Genomic DNA, 18,392 nt, shown 5'->3' on the forward strand with positions numbered 1-18,392 from the left:
TGTACCCCATGTGAAGTTTTACAATAATATTTTTTTGTAAGGTCATTTAAAGTTATTTTATTCCAGTTATGAAATAAAATATATAAGTATATATATGATATCTCAAGATTGTTTGGTGGTTTAATATTTTTTCTGTCCTGACTTTTTGTTTACATGATGAATGGAATTAAAGTGTACTAGATACATGTAGATACACTTAAGACAACCACAGCACTGGCTATAAGGGTGAAACCACACAAGGCCTAGGAGCTGTTTACTTAACGGACTATTCCTAAAGAACTTTGAACTTGATATCCCCTTGAAATGCACTTTATATACTCTTGATTGATCTGCCTGCACTCTTTTTATATGTCTATATATTTACTTACCTATATAGTTCTTCAATGTCATTGAATTTTGTTATTACCAATTTCTTTAATGGTATATTTTTTTCTCAATCAATCTTGAGAACTTATCAGATATACTAATACATGTACATAATAAGCAAGTCTGAAAGGGTACAACATTACAAAAAAACTAGTAAAATCATTAACTTTTCTTATCACCAATTTCCAATTAATTTTTTTTGCCACATATTTATTCATTTTATATTTTTTTAGTAGTTGGGGATAATAGGGAGTGATGAAGGTAACCATAAAGTTGAGTAAATGTAAAATGTAATTATTTAATTACATTAATAAAAAAAAAAAAACAATACAATTCATATATCTTCTTTTACTTTTTTATACTGAAACTTGTCAGTTTCTCATTAATTACATTGCTTAATAATAGATATTGATAAAAAAATAAATTATTCAGACCTATTACTGGATCAGTTCGTGTAACACTTATGAGATGCTGACATTCCTACATACAGTATTGTCTGAAGGGCAGTAGTTGGTGGTTGGGTAAGATATACATTTTAGAGGCCCTAATACAGTCTTTATGAGTAACCACACACCTGATGGCATGAGGCAGTATAACTATTGTTGGGCCAGTAAAATCTTCCTGATAATGCCAAATGTTTTAAACTGTGTATAGTTGGTACTAGTTTGGCCAATCATTAACTGTTGTTCTGTTTATTTTTCAGTCATATGACCAATATATTAAACATACTGCAGCTGGTCACTAAATATAGATATGCCAAGTTTATTTAAGATATACTCATTAATTAGAAAAAGTCAAATATGACTTTATATATCATAAAAACGTAAATAAATTAGGATTAGAATATTAGATTATTCACATTGTCCTGAGGCTATTTACTAAAATAATAAAATGTTATGGTAATAGAATAAGAATTACACATAATGAAGGTCTTTTTTGACAAATTTACACTTACAGGTGTAAAGGTGAAACCACAGCATCTATATTTAGTGTTCCTCGTTACTAAATATGGACTTGGGTTGTTTCCGTATACTGTTAATCTACAAGTATATGTAATTTGAAGTAAGCAATATGACGGAAAAGAAAACCATATGGTTTTATAAAATGTTAACCTGTCGAAAAAGTTGAAAGAACTATATTGCACTATAAAACCAGTTAATTTGAATTAACACTTTATAAATTGAAAAAAGTTATAAATTGTAGAATTCAACTGAATATTCAATAAGATTTATAATCACACTTACATTTTTTACTGGATTTATGAAGGAAATATCGGTTATTAATTTGGGGATGTACAGTGGGAAGGAGTGATAGGGGCTGCCGAACGGTGTTTCCACAATAACATAAAACTCAGTGAGAAATGTTTTTTTTGTAAATATTTTTATTCCCCTGCCATAACAGGGGCATTAAAGTTGACCCTTGACCTTCAATTCATCCTTTTGTCAGTCTTTCTGTCCATCCCATTTTTGTTCTCACACTTAAGTCTGCCTCATGCAAATTTTATGAAACAATTACAAAATGCTTGGAACCAAGACTCGTAGACAGAGATTTAATTAGGGCAATGAGCTCAAGAAATAGGCGGATCCAGGGGGTGCCCCTTTTTGTGGGAAAAATTTGATTGATTATATAGGGATCACTGAAGCATGACTTGAGCAGGCCCCCCACTTAGGTCAGTCAGTGGTCCCCCCTTATAAAAGGTGATGGATCTGTCACTGCATAAGTCACATATTGTTCTAAAATTATATATGCCTTTTGTACATAACTTGTAAAATTGCAAAAATAAATTGTTCACTTTTACTTAACATGCTAAAAGTTTCCTCAATTCAATTATGTATAAAATTCATGCACAAAGCTAACAAAAAAAACTTGCAGACAGAGTTGAAATGTTTAATGTCAGTTAATAACTGTTACTAAAGTTAATCCCCTTTATAACTTTATTATAAACAATTGCAAAGCTTGAACAGAGTTTTAATTGTTCTCAGACACATTCCTTTTTTATTTACAAATTTTATCAGGACATGACTCCACTCAAGAATCCATTTGCTATTAAATTGTAAGTGTTTTTCTGGTCTTAATAGTCATACCAAGTTGCACAAAAAAATATAAGATTTTCATAATAATAAATCTGTGGGTATAGGTTAACAATTGAATTTAAGGGAAAAACAAAATACAAATTTTCTTTAGGCTTTTGTATGCATAATTTGTAAGAACAATACGCTTAGCATGCTTAGTATTCAATAAAATACTGTGTTCAGGGATGGGTCCAAGTTTAAGGTTGTAGGGGGTGCATTCTAAAAAATCGGAGCTAACTTAGTCAGGTAAATGTTTTTTTTAGGTTAAATTATCGAAATATTCTCTATTAAGCTGATCAACCCATGCTTTTCAAATTTATTTTTATTTTGGGGGTCACGCCAACCGCACCCCAACCTTAATCCACCCCTAGTGTTTCACAAAAAAAAAGGTTCTTATTAAAGTTGATGAATCTGCTGCTGATGCAGTAATGACCATGCAGAAGTGATATCAGTAATCTTGTTTAGGTCAAAACAATTTAAAAGGAGTAAAAATGATATTTAATTTAGTTCATTCTCATATTTCATGAAGATGCATATCAAGCACTTTCATGGCCTACAAGGTTAAATAAACAAGAAAGGTCGTATCATAGAAATGCTTTATGTATATACATGTTGTGATCTATCAGAAAAATTCAAATAAATTAAATTTGAAGAATTGCTGTAGGTTTCAATATGTCATTTTAATGTCAGAATGTGGCTTTTATGTACCTAGGACATACCAGTTCACACCTGGTGAATGAAGACAAACAAAAATGTCTTTAGAAAAGTGCTTTATTGTCAGATTCGTGCTGATACAAAAGTTGTGGTTTGAACTGTACTATTGAGGGTCAAAAGAGAAAAATATTGTGAATTCATTATTATTCATAGGATACAAATTTTCAAGGATTTCTTGAGTAAAGGTGAACCACAAATTTTAATATTGAATGAAGTAAAATTTTCTATAGGTGTGAATGCAGACTTTGGCCTGGCCCCCCCTTTTGTGGGAAAAATTTGGTTGATTATATAGAGAATCACTGAAGTATGACTGGAGTGGGCCCCCCTTAGGTCAGTCAGCGGGCCCCCCCTTAGGAAAAGTTCTGGATCCGCCACTGATACACTTTTATCCGGGTTTGGCTATTTTGTAACTATTTTACATGTCTGTTTGTCATTTGAATTAGTTTTGAAAATAATATTATCCAGCTACATGCATCAAAAAAACAATGGCAATCGTATCCCTCAGAGCAATCTGCTCTTTGATTAGCTCACCTTTCCAAAAGGAAATGTGAGCTTTTGCCATCACTTGGCGTCCGTCATCGTCGTCGTCCCTCGTAAACTATTTCAAAGATCTTCTCCTCTGAAACTACTGAACCAATTCAAGCCAAACTTCATCTGATTGATTCCTAGGGTATCTAGAATAAAGTTTGTGGTTTAATTCCCATTTCATCAAAAAACATGGCCGCCATGGCTAAAAATAGAACATAGGGGTAAAATGCAGTTTTTAGCTTATAACTCAAAAACCAAAGCATTTAGAGCAAATCTGACATGGGGTAAAATTGTTTATCAGGTCAAGATCTATCTGCCCTGAAATTTCAGATGAATCGGACAACCCGTTGTTAGGTTGCTGCCCCTGAATTGGTAATTTTAAGGAAATTTTGCTGTTTTTGGTTATTATCATGAATATTATTATAGATAGAGATAAACTGTAAACAGCAAAAATGTTCAGCAAAGTAAGATTTACAAATAAGTCAACATAACTGAAATGGTCAGTTGACTCCTTTAGGAGTTGTGGCCCTTTATAGTCAATTTTTAACCATTTTCCGTAAATCTTAGTTATCTTTAACAAAAATCTTCTCCTCTGAAACTACTGGGCCAAATTGAACCAAACTTGGCAACAATCATCATTGGGGTAACTAGTTTAAAAATTGTGTCCGGTGACCCGGCCAACCACCCAAGATGGCCACCATGGCTAAAAATAGAACATAGGGGTAAAATCAGTTTTTGGCTTATAACTCAAAAACCAAAGCATTTAGAGCAAATCTGACATGAGGTTAAATGGTTTATCAGGTCAAGATCTATCTGCCCTGAAATTTTCAGATGAATCATACAACAGATTGTTAGGTTGCTGCCTCTGAATTGGTTATTTTAAGGAAATTTTGCTGTTTTTGGTTATTATCATGAATATTATTATAGATAGAGATAAACTGTAAACAGCAAAAATGTTCAGCAAAGTAAGATTTACAAATAAGTCAACATAACTGAAATGGTCAGTTGACTCCTTTAGGAGTTGTGGCCCTTTATAGTCAATTTTTAACCATTTTCCGTAAATCTTAGTTATCTTTAACAAAAATCTTCTCCTCTGAAACTACTGGGCCAAATTGAACCAAACTTGGCAACAATCATCATTGGGGTAACTAGTTTAAAAATTGTGTCCGGTGACCCGGCCAACCACCCAAGATGGCCACCATGGCTAAAAATAGAACATAGGGGTAAAATCAGTTTTTGGCTTATAACTCAAAAACCAAAGCATTTAGAGCAAATCTGACACGAGGTTAAATGGTTTATCAGGTCAAGATCTATCTGCCCTGAAATTTTCAGATGAATCATACAACAGATTGTTAGGTTGCTGCCTCTGAATTGGTTATTTTAAGGAAATTTTGCTGTTTTTGGTTATCATGAATATTATTATAGATAGAGATAAACTTTAAACAGCAAAAATGTTCAGCAAAGTAAGATTTACAAATAAGTCATCATGACCGAAATGGTCAGTTGACCCCTTTAGGAGTTATGGCCCTTTATAGTCAATTTTTAACCATTTTCCTTAAATCTTATTTATCTTTTACAAAAATCTTCTCCTCTGAAACTACTGGGCCAAATTTGGCCAAAATCATTATTAGGGAATCTAGTTTAAAAATTGTGTCTGGTGACCCGGCTAACCAACCAAGATGGCCGCCATGGCTAAAAATAGAACATAGGGGTAAAATGGAGTTCTTAGCTTATAACTCAAAAACCATAGCATTTAGAGCAAATCTGGCATGGGGTAAAATTGTTTATCAGGTCAAGATCTATCTGCCCTGAAATTTTCAGATGAATTGGACAACCTGTTGTTGGGTTGCCGCCCCTGAATTGGTAATTTTAAGGAAATTTTGCGGTTTTTATACGACCGCAAAATTTGAAAAAATTTTCGTCGTATATTGCTATCACGTTGGCGTCGGCGTCGTCGTCGTCGTCGTCCGGCGTCCGAATACTTTTAGTTTTCGCACTCTAACTTTAGTAAAAGTGAATGGAAATCTATGAAATTTTAACACAAGGTTTATGACCACAAAAGGAAGGTTGGTATTGATTTTGGGAGTTTTGGTCCCAACATTTTAGGAATTAGGGGCCAAAAAGGGCCCAAATAAGCATTTTCTTGGTTTTCGCACTATAACTTTAGTTTAAGTTAATAGAAATCTATGAAATTTTGACACAAGGTTTATGACCACAAAAGAACGGTTGGGATTGATTTTGGGAGTTTAGGTTTCAACAGTTTAGGAATTAGGGGCCAAAAAAGGGCCCAAATAAGCATTATTCTTGGTTTTCGCACAATAACTTTAGTTTAAGTAAATAGAAATCAATGAAATTTAAACACAATGTTAATGACCATAAAAGGAAGGTTGGTATTGATTTTGGGAGTTTAGGTCCCAACAGTTTAGGAATAAGGGGCCAAAAAGGGACCCAAATAAGCATTTTTCTTGGTTTTCGCACCATAACGTTAGTATAAGTAAATAGAAATCTATGAAATTTAAACACAAGGTTTATGACCATAAAAGGAAGGTTGGTATTGATTTTGGGAGTTTTGGTCCAAACAGAATAAGGGGCCCAAAGGGTCCAAAATTAAACTTTGTTTGATTTCATCAAAATTGAATAATTGGGGTTCTTTGATATGCCGAATCTAATTGTCATGACTGTGTATGTAGATTCTTAACTTTTGGTCCCGTTTTCAAATTGGTCTACATTAAGGTCCAAAGGGTCCAAAATTAAACTTAGTTTGATTTTGACAAAAAATGAATCAGTTAGGTTCTTTGATATGCTGAATCTAAAAATGTACTTAGATTCTTGATTATTGGCCCAGTTTTTAAGTTGGTCCAAATCGGGGTCCAAAATTAAACTTTGTTTGATTTCATCAAAAATTGAATAAATGGGGTTCTTTGATATACCAAATCTAACTGTGTATGAAGATTCTTCATTTTTGGTCCTGTTTTCAAATTGGTCTACACTAAAGTCCAAAGGGTCCAAAATTAAACTTAGTCTGATTTTAACAAAAATTGAAATCTTGGGGTTCTTTGATATGCTGAATCCAAAAATGTACTTAGATTTTTTATTATGGGCCCAGTTTTCAAGTTGGTCCAAATCAGGATCTAAAATTATTATATTAAGTATTGTGCAATAGCAAGTCTTTTCAATTGCACAGTATTGCGCAATGGCAAGAAATATCTAATTGCACAATATTGTGAAATAGCAAAAAAAAATTTAATTAGAGTTATCTTTCTTTGTCCAGAATAGTAAGCAAGAAATATCTAATTGCAAAATATTGTGCAATAGCAAGATTTTTTTTAATTGGAGTTATCTTTCTTTGTCCAGAATCAACTTAAATCTTTGTTATATATGTTCCAGACCGTATGAGTATTTGGACCGTACGCGTACGGTCTGGACCGTATGCGTATCTGTTCAAAATACTCATACGGTCGGACCGTATGCGTACGGTCTGATTAATATTAAATAAGATGATGGTCAGGTTTATTAGATACAAATGCATATAGCAGATCAACATAACTTGACTATCAAATTATTATAAAAAAGTTCAACTGTAATTGAAACAAAAACATTATATTTTAACTTTTTTTTAAATTCACGCTAATTAAATCTGTTAATCTCTTGTATCTAGCATGTCGATCAGTAACACATTAATTGAATTATGATTACTGAAATTGAAGATATCGGAAGTAAATATCATGTGGGAGGTCAATTGTTTTAGAATATTTAGCAACTTTACCACAAGATGCAACTGCAAAGAACATGCATGAACTGCATACATGAAAATGTAAAAAAATATTACGTTACTTGAATTGTGTCACCTTGGGCGATAATTCCAAAATAGGATTCAGATATACAATTAAACAAATACTCAATTTCAATTGTTCGTTTGTCGTTTGATCTAATTGTAACAAATTATCAATAACAATTTGTAAAACTTAAAATCACTATTAAAATAAAGATTGTGATAAATGCTTGTTTCAATTTAATTTATTACCCATATAATCAAATAACATGTATGGTCAGCTCGTACCGGACCGTACACGTACGGTCCAATTACTCATATGGTCTGGAACATATACAATATACAATGTATATTCACTTTTTACTACCAACTGATAAATTAAAATAATCTTTACCATTCAGTGATAACAAGCAGTTTTTTTTACATCTTATTTCCTTATCTTATCTAAAATGTTTTTAGATAATGTATGTTGGACATTTGCCAGACATGACTATGATGTCATTTTCTATTTTTATTTGCCAATAACTTTATGTAAATAACTTCATTGGAAATTTGCATAATATAAAATGTTGCTGATGAAGTTTTTTTTATTGTTTTATACAATAAACAATGTATATTCACTTTTACTACCAACCAATCTTTACCATTCAGTGATAACAAGCACTTTATATTACATTTTAATATTTTATGATGTATTTAAAAGAGTAGTTATTGTTGCAAACTCCATTAGAAATTTGAATTGATATCAGTTTTGGAAAAAGGGAAACAGGGATGTGAAAAAAGGGGGGGGGGGGGGGGGGGGGGTTAAATTTTTCTCATTTCAGATTTCATAAATAAACTTTGATATGCTGAATCTAAAAATGTACTTAGATTCTTGATTATTGGCCCAGTTTTCAAGTTGGTCCAAATCGGGGTCCAAAATTAAACTTTGTTTGATTTCATCAAAAATTGAATAAATGGGGTTCTTTGATATACCAAATCTAACTGTGTATGAAGATTCTTCATTTTTGGTCCTGTTTTCAAATTGGTCTACACTAAAGTCCAAAGGGTCCAAAATTAAACTTAGTCTGATTTTAACAAAAATTGAAATCTTGGGGTTCTTTGATATGCTGAATCCAAAAATGTACTTAGATTTTTTATTATGGGCCCAGTTTTCAAGTTGGTCCAAATCAGGATCTAAAACTATTATATTAAGTATTGTGCAATAGCAAGTCTTTTCAATTGCACAGTATTGCGCAATGGCAAGAAATATCTAATTGCACAATATTGTGAAATAGCAAAATTTTTTTTAATTAGAGTTATCTTTCTTTGTCCAGAATAGTAAGCAAGAAATATCTAATTGCAAAATATTGTGCAATAGCAAGATTTTTTTTAATTGGAGTTATCTTTCTTTGTCCAGAATCAACTTAAATCTTTGTTATATATGTTCCAGACCGTATGAGTATTTGGACCGTACGCGTACGGTCTGGACCGTATGCGTATCTGTTCAAAATACTCATACGGTCGGACCGTATGCGTACGGTCTGATTAATATTAAATAAGATGATGGTCAGGTTTATTAGATACAAATGCATATAGCAGATCAACATAACTTAACTATCAAATTATTATAAAAAAGTTCAACTGTAATTGAAACAAAAACATTATATTTTAACTTTTTTTTAAATTCACGCTAATTAAATCTGTTAATCTCTTGTATCTAGCATGTCGATCAGTAACACATTAATTGAATTATGATTACTGAAATTGAAGATATCGGAAGTAAATATCATGTGGGAGGTCAATTGTTTTAGAATATTTAGCAACTTTACCACAAGATGCAACTGCAAAGAACATGCATGAACTGCATACATGAAAATGTAAAAAAATATTACGTTACTTGAATTGTGTCACCTTGGGCGATAATTCCAAAATAGGATTCAGATATACAATTAAACAAATACTCAATTTCAATTGTTCGTTTGTCGTTTGATCTAATTGTAACAAATTATCAATAACAATTTGTAAAACTTAAAATCACTATTAAAATAAAGATTGTGATAAATGCTTGTTTCAATTTAATTTATTACCCATATAATCAAATAACATGTATGGTCAGCTCGTACCGGACCGTACACGTACGGTCCAATTACTCATATGGTCTGGAACATATACAATATACAATGTATATTCAGTTTTTACTACCAACTGATAAATTAAAATAATCTTTACCATTCAGTGATAACAAGCAGTTTTTTTACATCTTATTTCCTTATCTTATCTAAAATGTTTTTAGATAATGTATGTTGGACATTTGCCAGACATGACTATGATGTCATTTTCTATTTTTATTTGCCAATAACTTTATGTAAATAACTTCATTGGAAATTTGCATAATATAAAATGTTGCTGATGAAGTTTTTTTTATTGTTTTATACAATAAACAATGTATATTCACTTTTACTACCAACCAATCTTTACCATTCAGTGATAACAAGCACTTTATATTACATTTTAATATTTTATGATGTATTTAAAAGAGTAGTTATTGTTGCAAACTCCATTAGAAATTTGAATTGATATCAGTTTTGGAAAAAGGGAAACAGGGATGTGAAAAAAGGGGGGGGGGGGTTAAATTTTTCTCATTTCAGATTTCATAAATAAAAAGAAAATTTCTTCAAACATTTTTTTGAGAGGATTAATATTCAACAGCATAGTGAATTGCTAAAAGGCAAAAACAAACTTTTAAGTTCATTAGACCACATTCATTGTGTGTCAGAAACCTATGCTGTGTCAACTATTTCATTTTAGATTTAAAAAGTTTGAAGAAGAAATCTTTAATTGTAAAATTTGTAAAATCTTGACATTTGTTTTGTGTAAAAAAAAAAACCATGTAATGTCAAAAATTTGATCACAATCCAAATTCAGAGCTGTATCACGCTAGAATGTTTTGTCCATACTTGCCCCAACTGTTCAGGGTTCGACCTCTGCGGTCGTATAAAGCTGCGCCCTGCGGAGCACCTGGTTGGTTATTATCTTGAATATTATTATTAGATGTAGATAAACTGTAAACAGCAATAATGTAATGCTGGGGGTATACAATGTTTTTTTATACTTTCATCATAAATCATATTATGAACACGAGACAAACGAGACATTTCAGTGTGTCCAATCTTGTTTTTGCTTTTGAAGAAGATATGACAGAATCGAAGAACCATTTATATAAATTGAAAACCCAAAATAATCATTGATGGAAGATTTAAGCAAAAAATTTAAGGTGAGCGATTCAGGCTCTTGAGAGCCTCTTGTTAAAAGGGGCCCATCACATACAAGTCATATAAAAAGTAGGTTCCAACCACAAGTCTCCATACAAAACCATAAGTTGTCAAAACAAAAAAGGGTCTGCCTCAGGGTTAGAAATCCTCAGAAAACCCCCTGCATCAGCCATTTCTTCAGATAGTTTGAATATCATGCTACTATGTGCCTATCTGTGCATATATTACATTGCTGGGGTTGAATTAAGGATTTCTGGAAGGGTCAGTACTTCCTACTACAATAGTATTACCCTTTTTGTAACTCCTATTTAGAAAAAGATGAAATAAATAAGTTGTTTTCCAATAAGTTTTAAAATGTACAGTAAACAAGTTTTAGTTCCCAGAAAAGATTGTTGGAATTCTTTCAAATTGCTGCTCCTTAATTATAATTTAAACTTTGGGGAATTTAAAGTTTGTTGTGAAACAATAAGTGTACTTAAATATAAATTATTTTAAGAATAGTGCTGCTGAGCAGATCAAAACTTGGGATAAAAATATGCAAAGAGTGTTTTATACTTTGTAAGAAAGTGAAAAAAATTTACCTAAATTTTGAAAATTTGAATTTTTAATTTGTAATTAAAAAAGAATTAACTCTATATATATAGCTGTGATTTAGTTCATGAAATTCTATGAAATTTTTTAATACCCCATTTTTAGGAAAAGGGATTGATATAAACAGTAAACATGATTTGGAAAATATCCATCTGTGGAAAAAATATTTGACTTAAAAAGTTTCAGTTTCGTGTGAGGTCAATAGGACGTTTACCTTTCGGTCATATCTGCAATTTATCTTTGACCACATTCTTATTTGTGAATTTGAAAACATGTTGTTTATTTATTCTAATTGTACCAAATGGCCTTATAGTTTTAACCACAAGGCTGTCTGGGTTAATATTAAATGAAGTGTAGCTCCGCTTAAATTGTTTGTCATTCTTGAAATGTGGACAAACAAATATATATGTACTTTTATGTGTTGTATTTACTGTTCGAAGTGAAGATGAAGTGTTGAAGTTTTCACAAAGTTTTTGGAATATTTTTAAAAGTCTGCACAGGTTACCTTGCCCCTTGGGCATGTTTTAGTGATTAAATTCTCAGACTTAGATAATTGTTTTCGCATAAATTATGTGGTACGACTAGTCTATATCCATCTTAAATGCAGGTAGCACATAATTTAAACTCAGTCTGTTGTTGTTCTTTTGAATGTAAACAATACAAATTTTTCATTCATTACTTACAGTTTTCAAAAGCTAAGGCTTCATAATAAAATATCTATTTATTGAATATATATGTGAGTATTTATTTTTATGACAATTGCATTAATTGCAACTGTTAATTAGTCTATAACATTGAAATACTTTTATGTATTTATAATTATCAACCTTGTCTTACAGAACTGTTATTAATATTTCTACTTCTTAAATATATTTTGATTCAAAGATACCATGCTATAATAACAACATTGTTGACTGACATATATAAATCGAAACGTAATTTTTCATTTAATCTTCAAGATATGTTCTCTTCATTCATTAATGTTTATTTATTTTTGTTATTTACACATATATTTATAGATAATTGTCCTTGGTTTTCAAATTATTTTAAGAACGCTATTTACACAAGCTTTACCCTTGAGGAGGTAAAGGGGATTCTTCAAACTCATCCAGGAAGCAGAATACTGTTCTGTTAAGAATTCACTTGAGGAGGAAAAAAACAAATAATTGTCCTTGGTTTTCAAATTATTTTGTTATTTGTATTCGTTACCTTGAGATTTTGTTTTAAACAGGAGATAGAAACATCAATTAAAAACTTGTAATGGTAATAAAAGACCGTTATATTGAACTGTTTTGTTTTTCAGTTTTACAACTAGATTTAAAGAAATAAAGATATAAAGATGCCTCCTAGTTCAGGAGAACTATGGGGTCATCATTTGATGCCCTCAACTATTCAGGTGGACTGTTTATTACCCACAGGGATCATTATTCAGGTGGCTGTGAGTCGTGACGAAACACTTGAACGGATTAAAGCAGATCTTTGGGTAAAGGCAAAGCTTTATCCACTTTATGAAAGACTATTAGAACCTGCATCATACATATTTGTGAGCATTACCCAAGATGCGCGGAAAGAGGAGTTTTATGATGAAACAAGACGATTTTGTGATTTACGCTTGTTTCAACCTATTCTGAAAATAGTTGAACCAGTAGGAAACAGAGAGGAGAAAATGTTGAATTTTGAAATAGGTATGGATATATTTTTTCCTTGTTTTTGACTTAAGAACATCCTAAAGAACTTGATATGTATGACTGTGGCCTAGAAACAAGAAAAAATTCAAATAATGATATAATTATTGCAGTGAAAAAAATTGTATATCATAGAGAACAGCAACATTTTTTTCACAAAAAAATCTTACAATTAGAATGCTAGAGTCCATGGAGTGAACCATAATATTTTGGCAGGAAAAGTTGCAATACTAGTCAATTAAGATCAGAGCTGAAAGCACCTTGCCACAATCAGTGCTCCTTCAAACAAACTCTGTGTTGTCTAGGAAAGAGAACACTGACAAATACAATACACAAGTTATTTTTGTCATCAAATTTTTATATGTTCTGCAGAATATGTCTTAATAAGTTATTTTAGCTGTTGTACATGTATCTTATTTTATATTTAGAGTCCTATAATTTTTCTACCAACAGGTGTAACTATAGGTGTTTCTATAAATGAATTTAATGAAATGAAAGACTTAGAAGTGATGACATTCCGGAGGAATATTTTAGACATTTGTAAGAATGCAATAGACGAGCGACAGCGAAGGGGTAAGGCAAGCGAGGCCTTATATGCCTACCCACCAGATATAGAATCATCACCAATTTTACCGTCACATTTACAGACAAAAATTAAAGAAATGAGTAAGTAGTTAGATATTTCACTTTGGAAGCATTTTTTTTTTCTTCTCTTGTGTCAATATTTTGAAAGCATATCATAAAAAAAAGATTGTGGGTGGTGTTATGGTTTGTAGGAGAATATGGAGATGAAACTTACAAATGCAATGACAAGATGTAAGAAAATAATAGGAGAAAAAAGTCAATATCAGATTAAGCTAAGCTGAACTGATTAACCCTAAAAAAAACCAACATTGCTGATAATGATAAGACCAAATTGAATGAAACCAGCATCTTTATGCCATTCGTTTTAATATTTTAAGAATGAATACATTTAGAATGCTATACACAATTGTTCTACACAAACTTTTACTATTTAACAAAGACATAGGTCATCATATGGCCTTCCACAATGAGCAAAACCCATACTTCACAGCAGCTATTAAAGGCCCATCAAAAACAAATGTAAAAAAAACTGAAACAAGAAATCTACCAACCTGACTTATGTACAAAACAATATAAGAAATACAGAAAAGCAACATATGGCATCCACTGAATAACAGGCTCCTGTATGCATATTCTCATTAAAACTTGATGTATTTCAGAAAATGATGTAGTGGCATGTGTTTGGGTTGTATCGGAAGACAATAGTCGTAGTAAATTTAGTGTAAAAGTTTCACATGACGCCTATCCAATTGATGTTATTGCTGGAACAATTCGGCGGAGAAGCAGAATGATGGGAATTTCTAAAGAACACGCTGAACGTTGTATAGAAGAATATAGTGACACTTATGCACTTAAAGTGTGTGGTTGTGATCAGTTCTTATTAGAGGAGCATCCGTTAAGTCAGTATAAGGTTAGTATCATGTATTATAATAGAAAAGAAACATACCTTTGAATTGAAGGGGAATTGTTGACAAGTTAAAAAAAAAAAAAAAAAAAGTGAAATGTCACTTCATGCAACAATAATGTATGAAAAAATATAAAAATATAGTACTGAATTTTAAACACACTGTATATTATAGATCAAATAGGAAAATTTTCTGGACTTTAAGATGCATAACCAAAATTTTCATAAAAATGTGTTGAATTGGCCAGGTAAGAAGCAAGGAATCGAAACGTATTTTTTTTTGCCTTATCAAAATAATAATAAATATATTTATATGATATTTTTCAGTATGTGAGAGAATGTATAGCGAGAGATAATATACCACAGTTTATGTTATTAACAAAGGAAAGTTTATATGCAGCCATATCACCTAATATATTTATAACACCATCATATACACAAAAAGGTATGTACCAGTTTATGTTATTAACAAAGGAAAGTTTATATGCAGCCATATCACCTAATATATTTATAACACCATCATATACACAGAAAGGTACGTACCAATTTAACATAAAAAGATTGCTATAAACAGCCAATAAGTTTGTGATTCTCACATTTTGTATACTGATATTATGGACCAAGACGAAAGTCTCTTGCAGATTGACATATGGATTTACTGGTCCCATTGTCAAACAATATATGAGCTGCGTCGGATAGAAATCGACCTTATGCAAGTGTATGTAGATATGTAAATGCATAAGATTGGTTGATTTTGAAACATTCATATACGAAATATAATAAAATAAAGGATGAAGTTTTGTCTGTTTTGAAGCATTCGATAAATAACTCAACTATAGCACAAAGCCCTAGACTTTCTGTTGAACTTCTTTTCAAAACCAAATAGGTTAACCATGTATTGTGTAGATTTGCATAAGGTCGATTTCTATCCGACGCGGCTCATATCATGAATACCTTGGATTAATTTCATTGCATCAATTTTGATTTGTCTATTCTTTTTTTCTACTTTAGAAATTTTCCTTTTCTTAAGAACAAAATCATTTAATTGTCAATTATGACAAAAATATTGAACTAGGAATAATATTCTACAATATTCATGCCCTAACCCTTTTATTGTAAAAATAAGAAGATATGGTATGATTTCCAATGAGACAACTCTCCACAAGAGACCAAAATGACACAGGACTTATGATACAGAATTGTACAGCATAGCTTGAAAAACTGTAAAAAAAAAATAGTTTATGAAACTGTCAATGTACAGAATTATTATACCCCATGCAACAAAGTTGTGGAGGGTATAATGTTTTTGACCCGTCTGTCCTGTTTCTTGACATCACAGATATTTTCTTTATTACTTCAACAAATTGTGATTTTGTGGGTTTTTATTCCTCTCAAAACAGAAACCAATACCAAATTCAGTGATAACATTTTTTTAAATCTTTTTTTATCTTACAGGGATGCAGTTACTAACAGAAATTAACCAACAAAAGACATTATCTCTGTGGGAAATTCATGCCAAACTTAGAATTAAAATATTATGTGCCACTTATGTCAATGTAAAAGAACTTGGAAAGGTAGATAACTGTTGATTTATGAACAAACACGATTCTAATGTATATATTTCTATTTATTGTCAGGTATATTTAATCTCTTTGTTAATAGGCAGATCTTACCTTTTATGAACGTTTTATGAACATTCTTCCTAGTGCATGTACCTTAAAGAAAATTTAAAGGCTATCCCATCCTTGATAGCTGAGAGTTCTAAGTAGCTCAGCTACAATATGTCAACACTGGGGTTAAAAGTTTGAGCCCTGATTGTGGCAGAAATAATAGACTTCTATCTTCATTGACTAAGATTTATGGTTTTTCTGCCAAATGTCAGTGTTTTCTCCTGGTACTAAAACTTCATATACAAATAAGAACACCACAATATAGCCAAGAACATCAACAGCAATCAGACAGTTCAGTTGTGCAAAAACTTTCCTCTCACAATATTTGCAATAATAAAACATCACATAGTTTTCAAAATTTACAATACTCTGAAAGGTTTATAAGGATTACCAAAAAAAATTCCTGCAATTATAATTTGAAATAATGATACATCATGTACATATTATTTATCAAATTTAAACATGAATCAAGTAAGTAAGTATATTAAGGTTTTGCTCTGATTTTGTAATTTTTAATTTCTTATATTGTGGTTTCAGATATATGTTAAAGCAGGAATTTACCATGGAACAGAAGCTCTATGTGAATTCCAAGATACAAAAATGGTTGACTCAAACAATCCCCAGTGGCATGAATGGTTAGAGTTTTTGTACATACAGGACTTACCTAGAAGTGCTAAACTATGTTTATCTATTTGCTACACATCCAAGAAAAAGAGGGTAGGTTTTCTTTAATTTAGTTCCAGTGAAATAAAATCAGTAAATATTTAACTTTGAAACAGAGAATAGTGAAAGGTTAGAAATAGTGTGGATTTCTTCTACATGTAGGTCTAAGAAATATAAAACACCCCCGGTTTGACAAACTAAAATAAGATTGACCTTATTTCATTGAATTTCCAATAAAATAAAAATTTGTACTAATTGCGATTTTATGAAATGAATGTCAATATGTAAATTGTCAAGGAACTACAAAATTCCTATCTATTCATTGTTTTAGTTTTATGAAATGATCTCTGACACCAATTTATTATTGTTATAGTGAAACATTTAAAGAAAATTTGATAAGAAAACTAGCAGTGCAAGAAATCTCACAACAGCAATATTTTTCAAAGTCCTGCACAATATCTGCCTTGTTGTTCTTCAGAGTAATGAAAAAAATATATGAATCTTATTATTTATAGGAACCCTTATCTTTAGGATGGGCCAATTTGCAGCTATTTGATTTCAACGATAGACTTATGAACGAAAAGGTCAGCTTGAATCTGTGGCCGTTACCTCAGGGAATGGATGACCTCTTGAATTATGTTGGTCTCCCAGGTAAAGAAAAAATATGAAAAATTGTTATGGACCCACTGATGTATTTTGTATATCATATTCAGAAAGAAATGTATGGATTTCTTTGTTAACTCTGACAATTTAAATGATTGCTATTTGGGATGATAAATAGTTTGATTTTTGGTGTATTAAATCTTACATCTAGAAAATATAACCATGCATATTCAGGACTTGCAGGGATAACCAATAGGTATATCAGTTCATAGAATAGAAAATATTTTAATATTTTGTAAAGAATAGGAAAGTTATTAAATGCCACCTGTTGGTCAAAAATTTAACCTTACAACATTCCATATAAATTGGTATTTTCAAGCTTATTGGTAGATCCCTGATTATAAAAGGGACCGCAGAAGGTTATTCAAGATGAGCTCTGTTAAAAAAAAAAGAGGAGGGGCAGTTAAAAAAACAACAAAATTCACCTTAACTAAAAGATTAAAGACTTCATCAGTAGGATTTGGCTTGGTTAACCAACTCCTTGATATGTTCCACATTTCATTAAAATGCTTAAATATACTAATCATATCACAACATATTACAACATATTATGCCATCATAATTTCAATATTTGCATTTTACATTCAAAATTGCAAAAAGGGAGACATATGTCTGTGGCAACAGTTTATTTTATTGATCATTTACATAGGCTTCAATTTATTGTATTAATATACTGTTTAAACTATAAACTATTGTTCAGATTCCATAAAAGATTTGTTTATTTTTAGGTTCCAATCCAGACCAAGAAACCCCATGTTTAGAGATAGAGTTTGACAGACTAAGTCATCCTGTTTCATATCCTCCAGAGAAACAGATTGAAGATTTAGCTCAATATGCCATCAGCAAAGAACAACCACTCATTTATCTGGTTAGTGAATTTATAATTTTCACTTATCAGTTGATAAGTCAGTTCTTCATTGGTCAA

General features: G+C 31.2%; 1 protein-coding gene across 3 annotated transcripts in view; it reads left to right on the top strand.

Moving 5' to 3' along the window:
- LOC139500786 (phosphatidylinositol 4,5-bisphosphate 3-kinase catalytic subunit alpha isoform-like) overlaps window positions 1-18,392 on the top strand; it is a 44,107-nt gene that overhangs the window by 8,956 nt on the left and 16,759 nt on the right. For 2 of the 3 annotated variants that reach the window (XM_071289626.1, XM_071289627.1), the window contains exons 2-9: window positions 12,601-12,982; window positions 13,436-13,648; window positions 14,227-14,477; window positions 14,799-14,916; window positions 15,927-16,045; window positions 16,679-16,858; window positions 17,320-17,455; window positions 18,196-18,335. In XM_071289626.1, coding sequence (XP_071145727.1) covers window positions 12,637-12,982; window positions 13,436-13,648; window positions 14,227-14,477; window positions 14,799-14,916; window positions 15,927-16,045; window positions 16,679-16,858; window positions 17,320-17,455; window positions 18,196-18,335 — 1,503 coding nt within the window. In that variant the 5' untranslated portion in view covers window positions 12,601-12,636. Of the gene's footprint in view, window positions 1-11,924; window positions 12,034-12,600; window positions 12,983-13,435; window positions 13,649-14,226; window positions 14,478-14,798; window positions 14,917-15,926; window positions 16,046-16,678; window positions 16,859-17,319; window positions 17,456-18,195; window positions 18,336-18,392 lie in introns of those variants that run through there. The other variant, XM_071289628.1, reaches the window with a different exon arrangement.

The sequence above is a fragment of the Mytilus edulis genome, chromosome 13, assembly GCF_963676685.1.
Source record: "Mytilus edulis chromosome 13, xbMytEdul2.2, whole genome shotgun sequence".
NCBI classification, from domain to species: domain Eukaryota; kingdom Metazoa; phylum Mollusca; class Bivalvia; order Mytilida; family Mytilidae; genus Mytilus; species Mytilus edulis.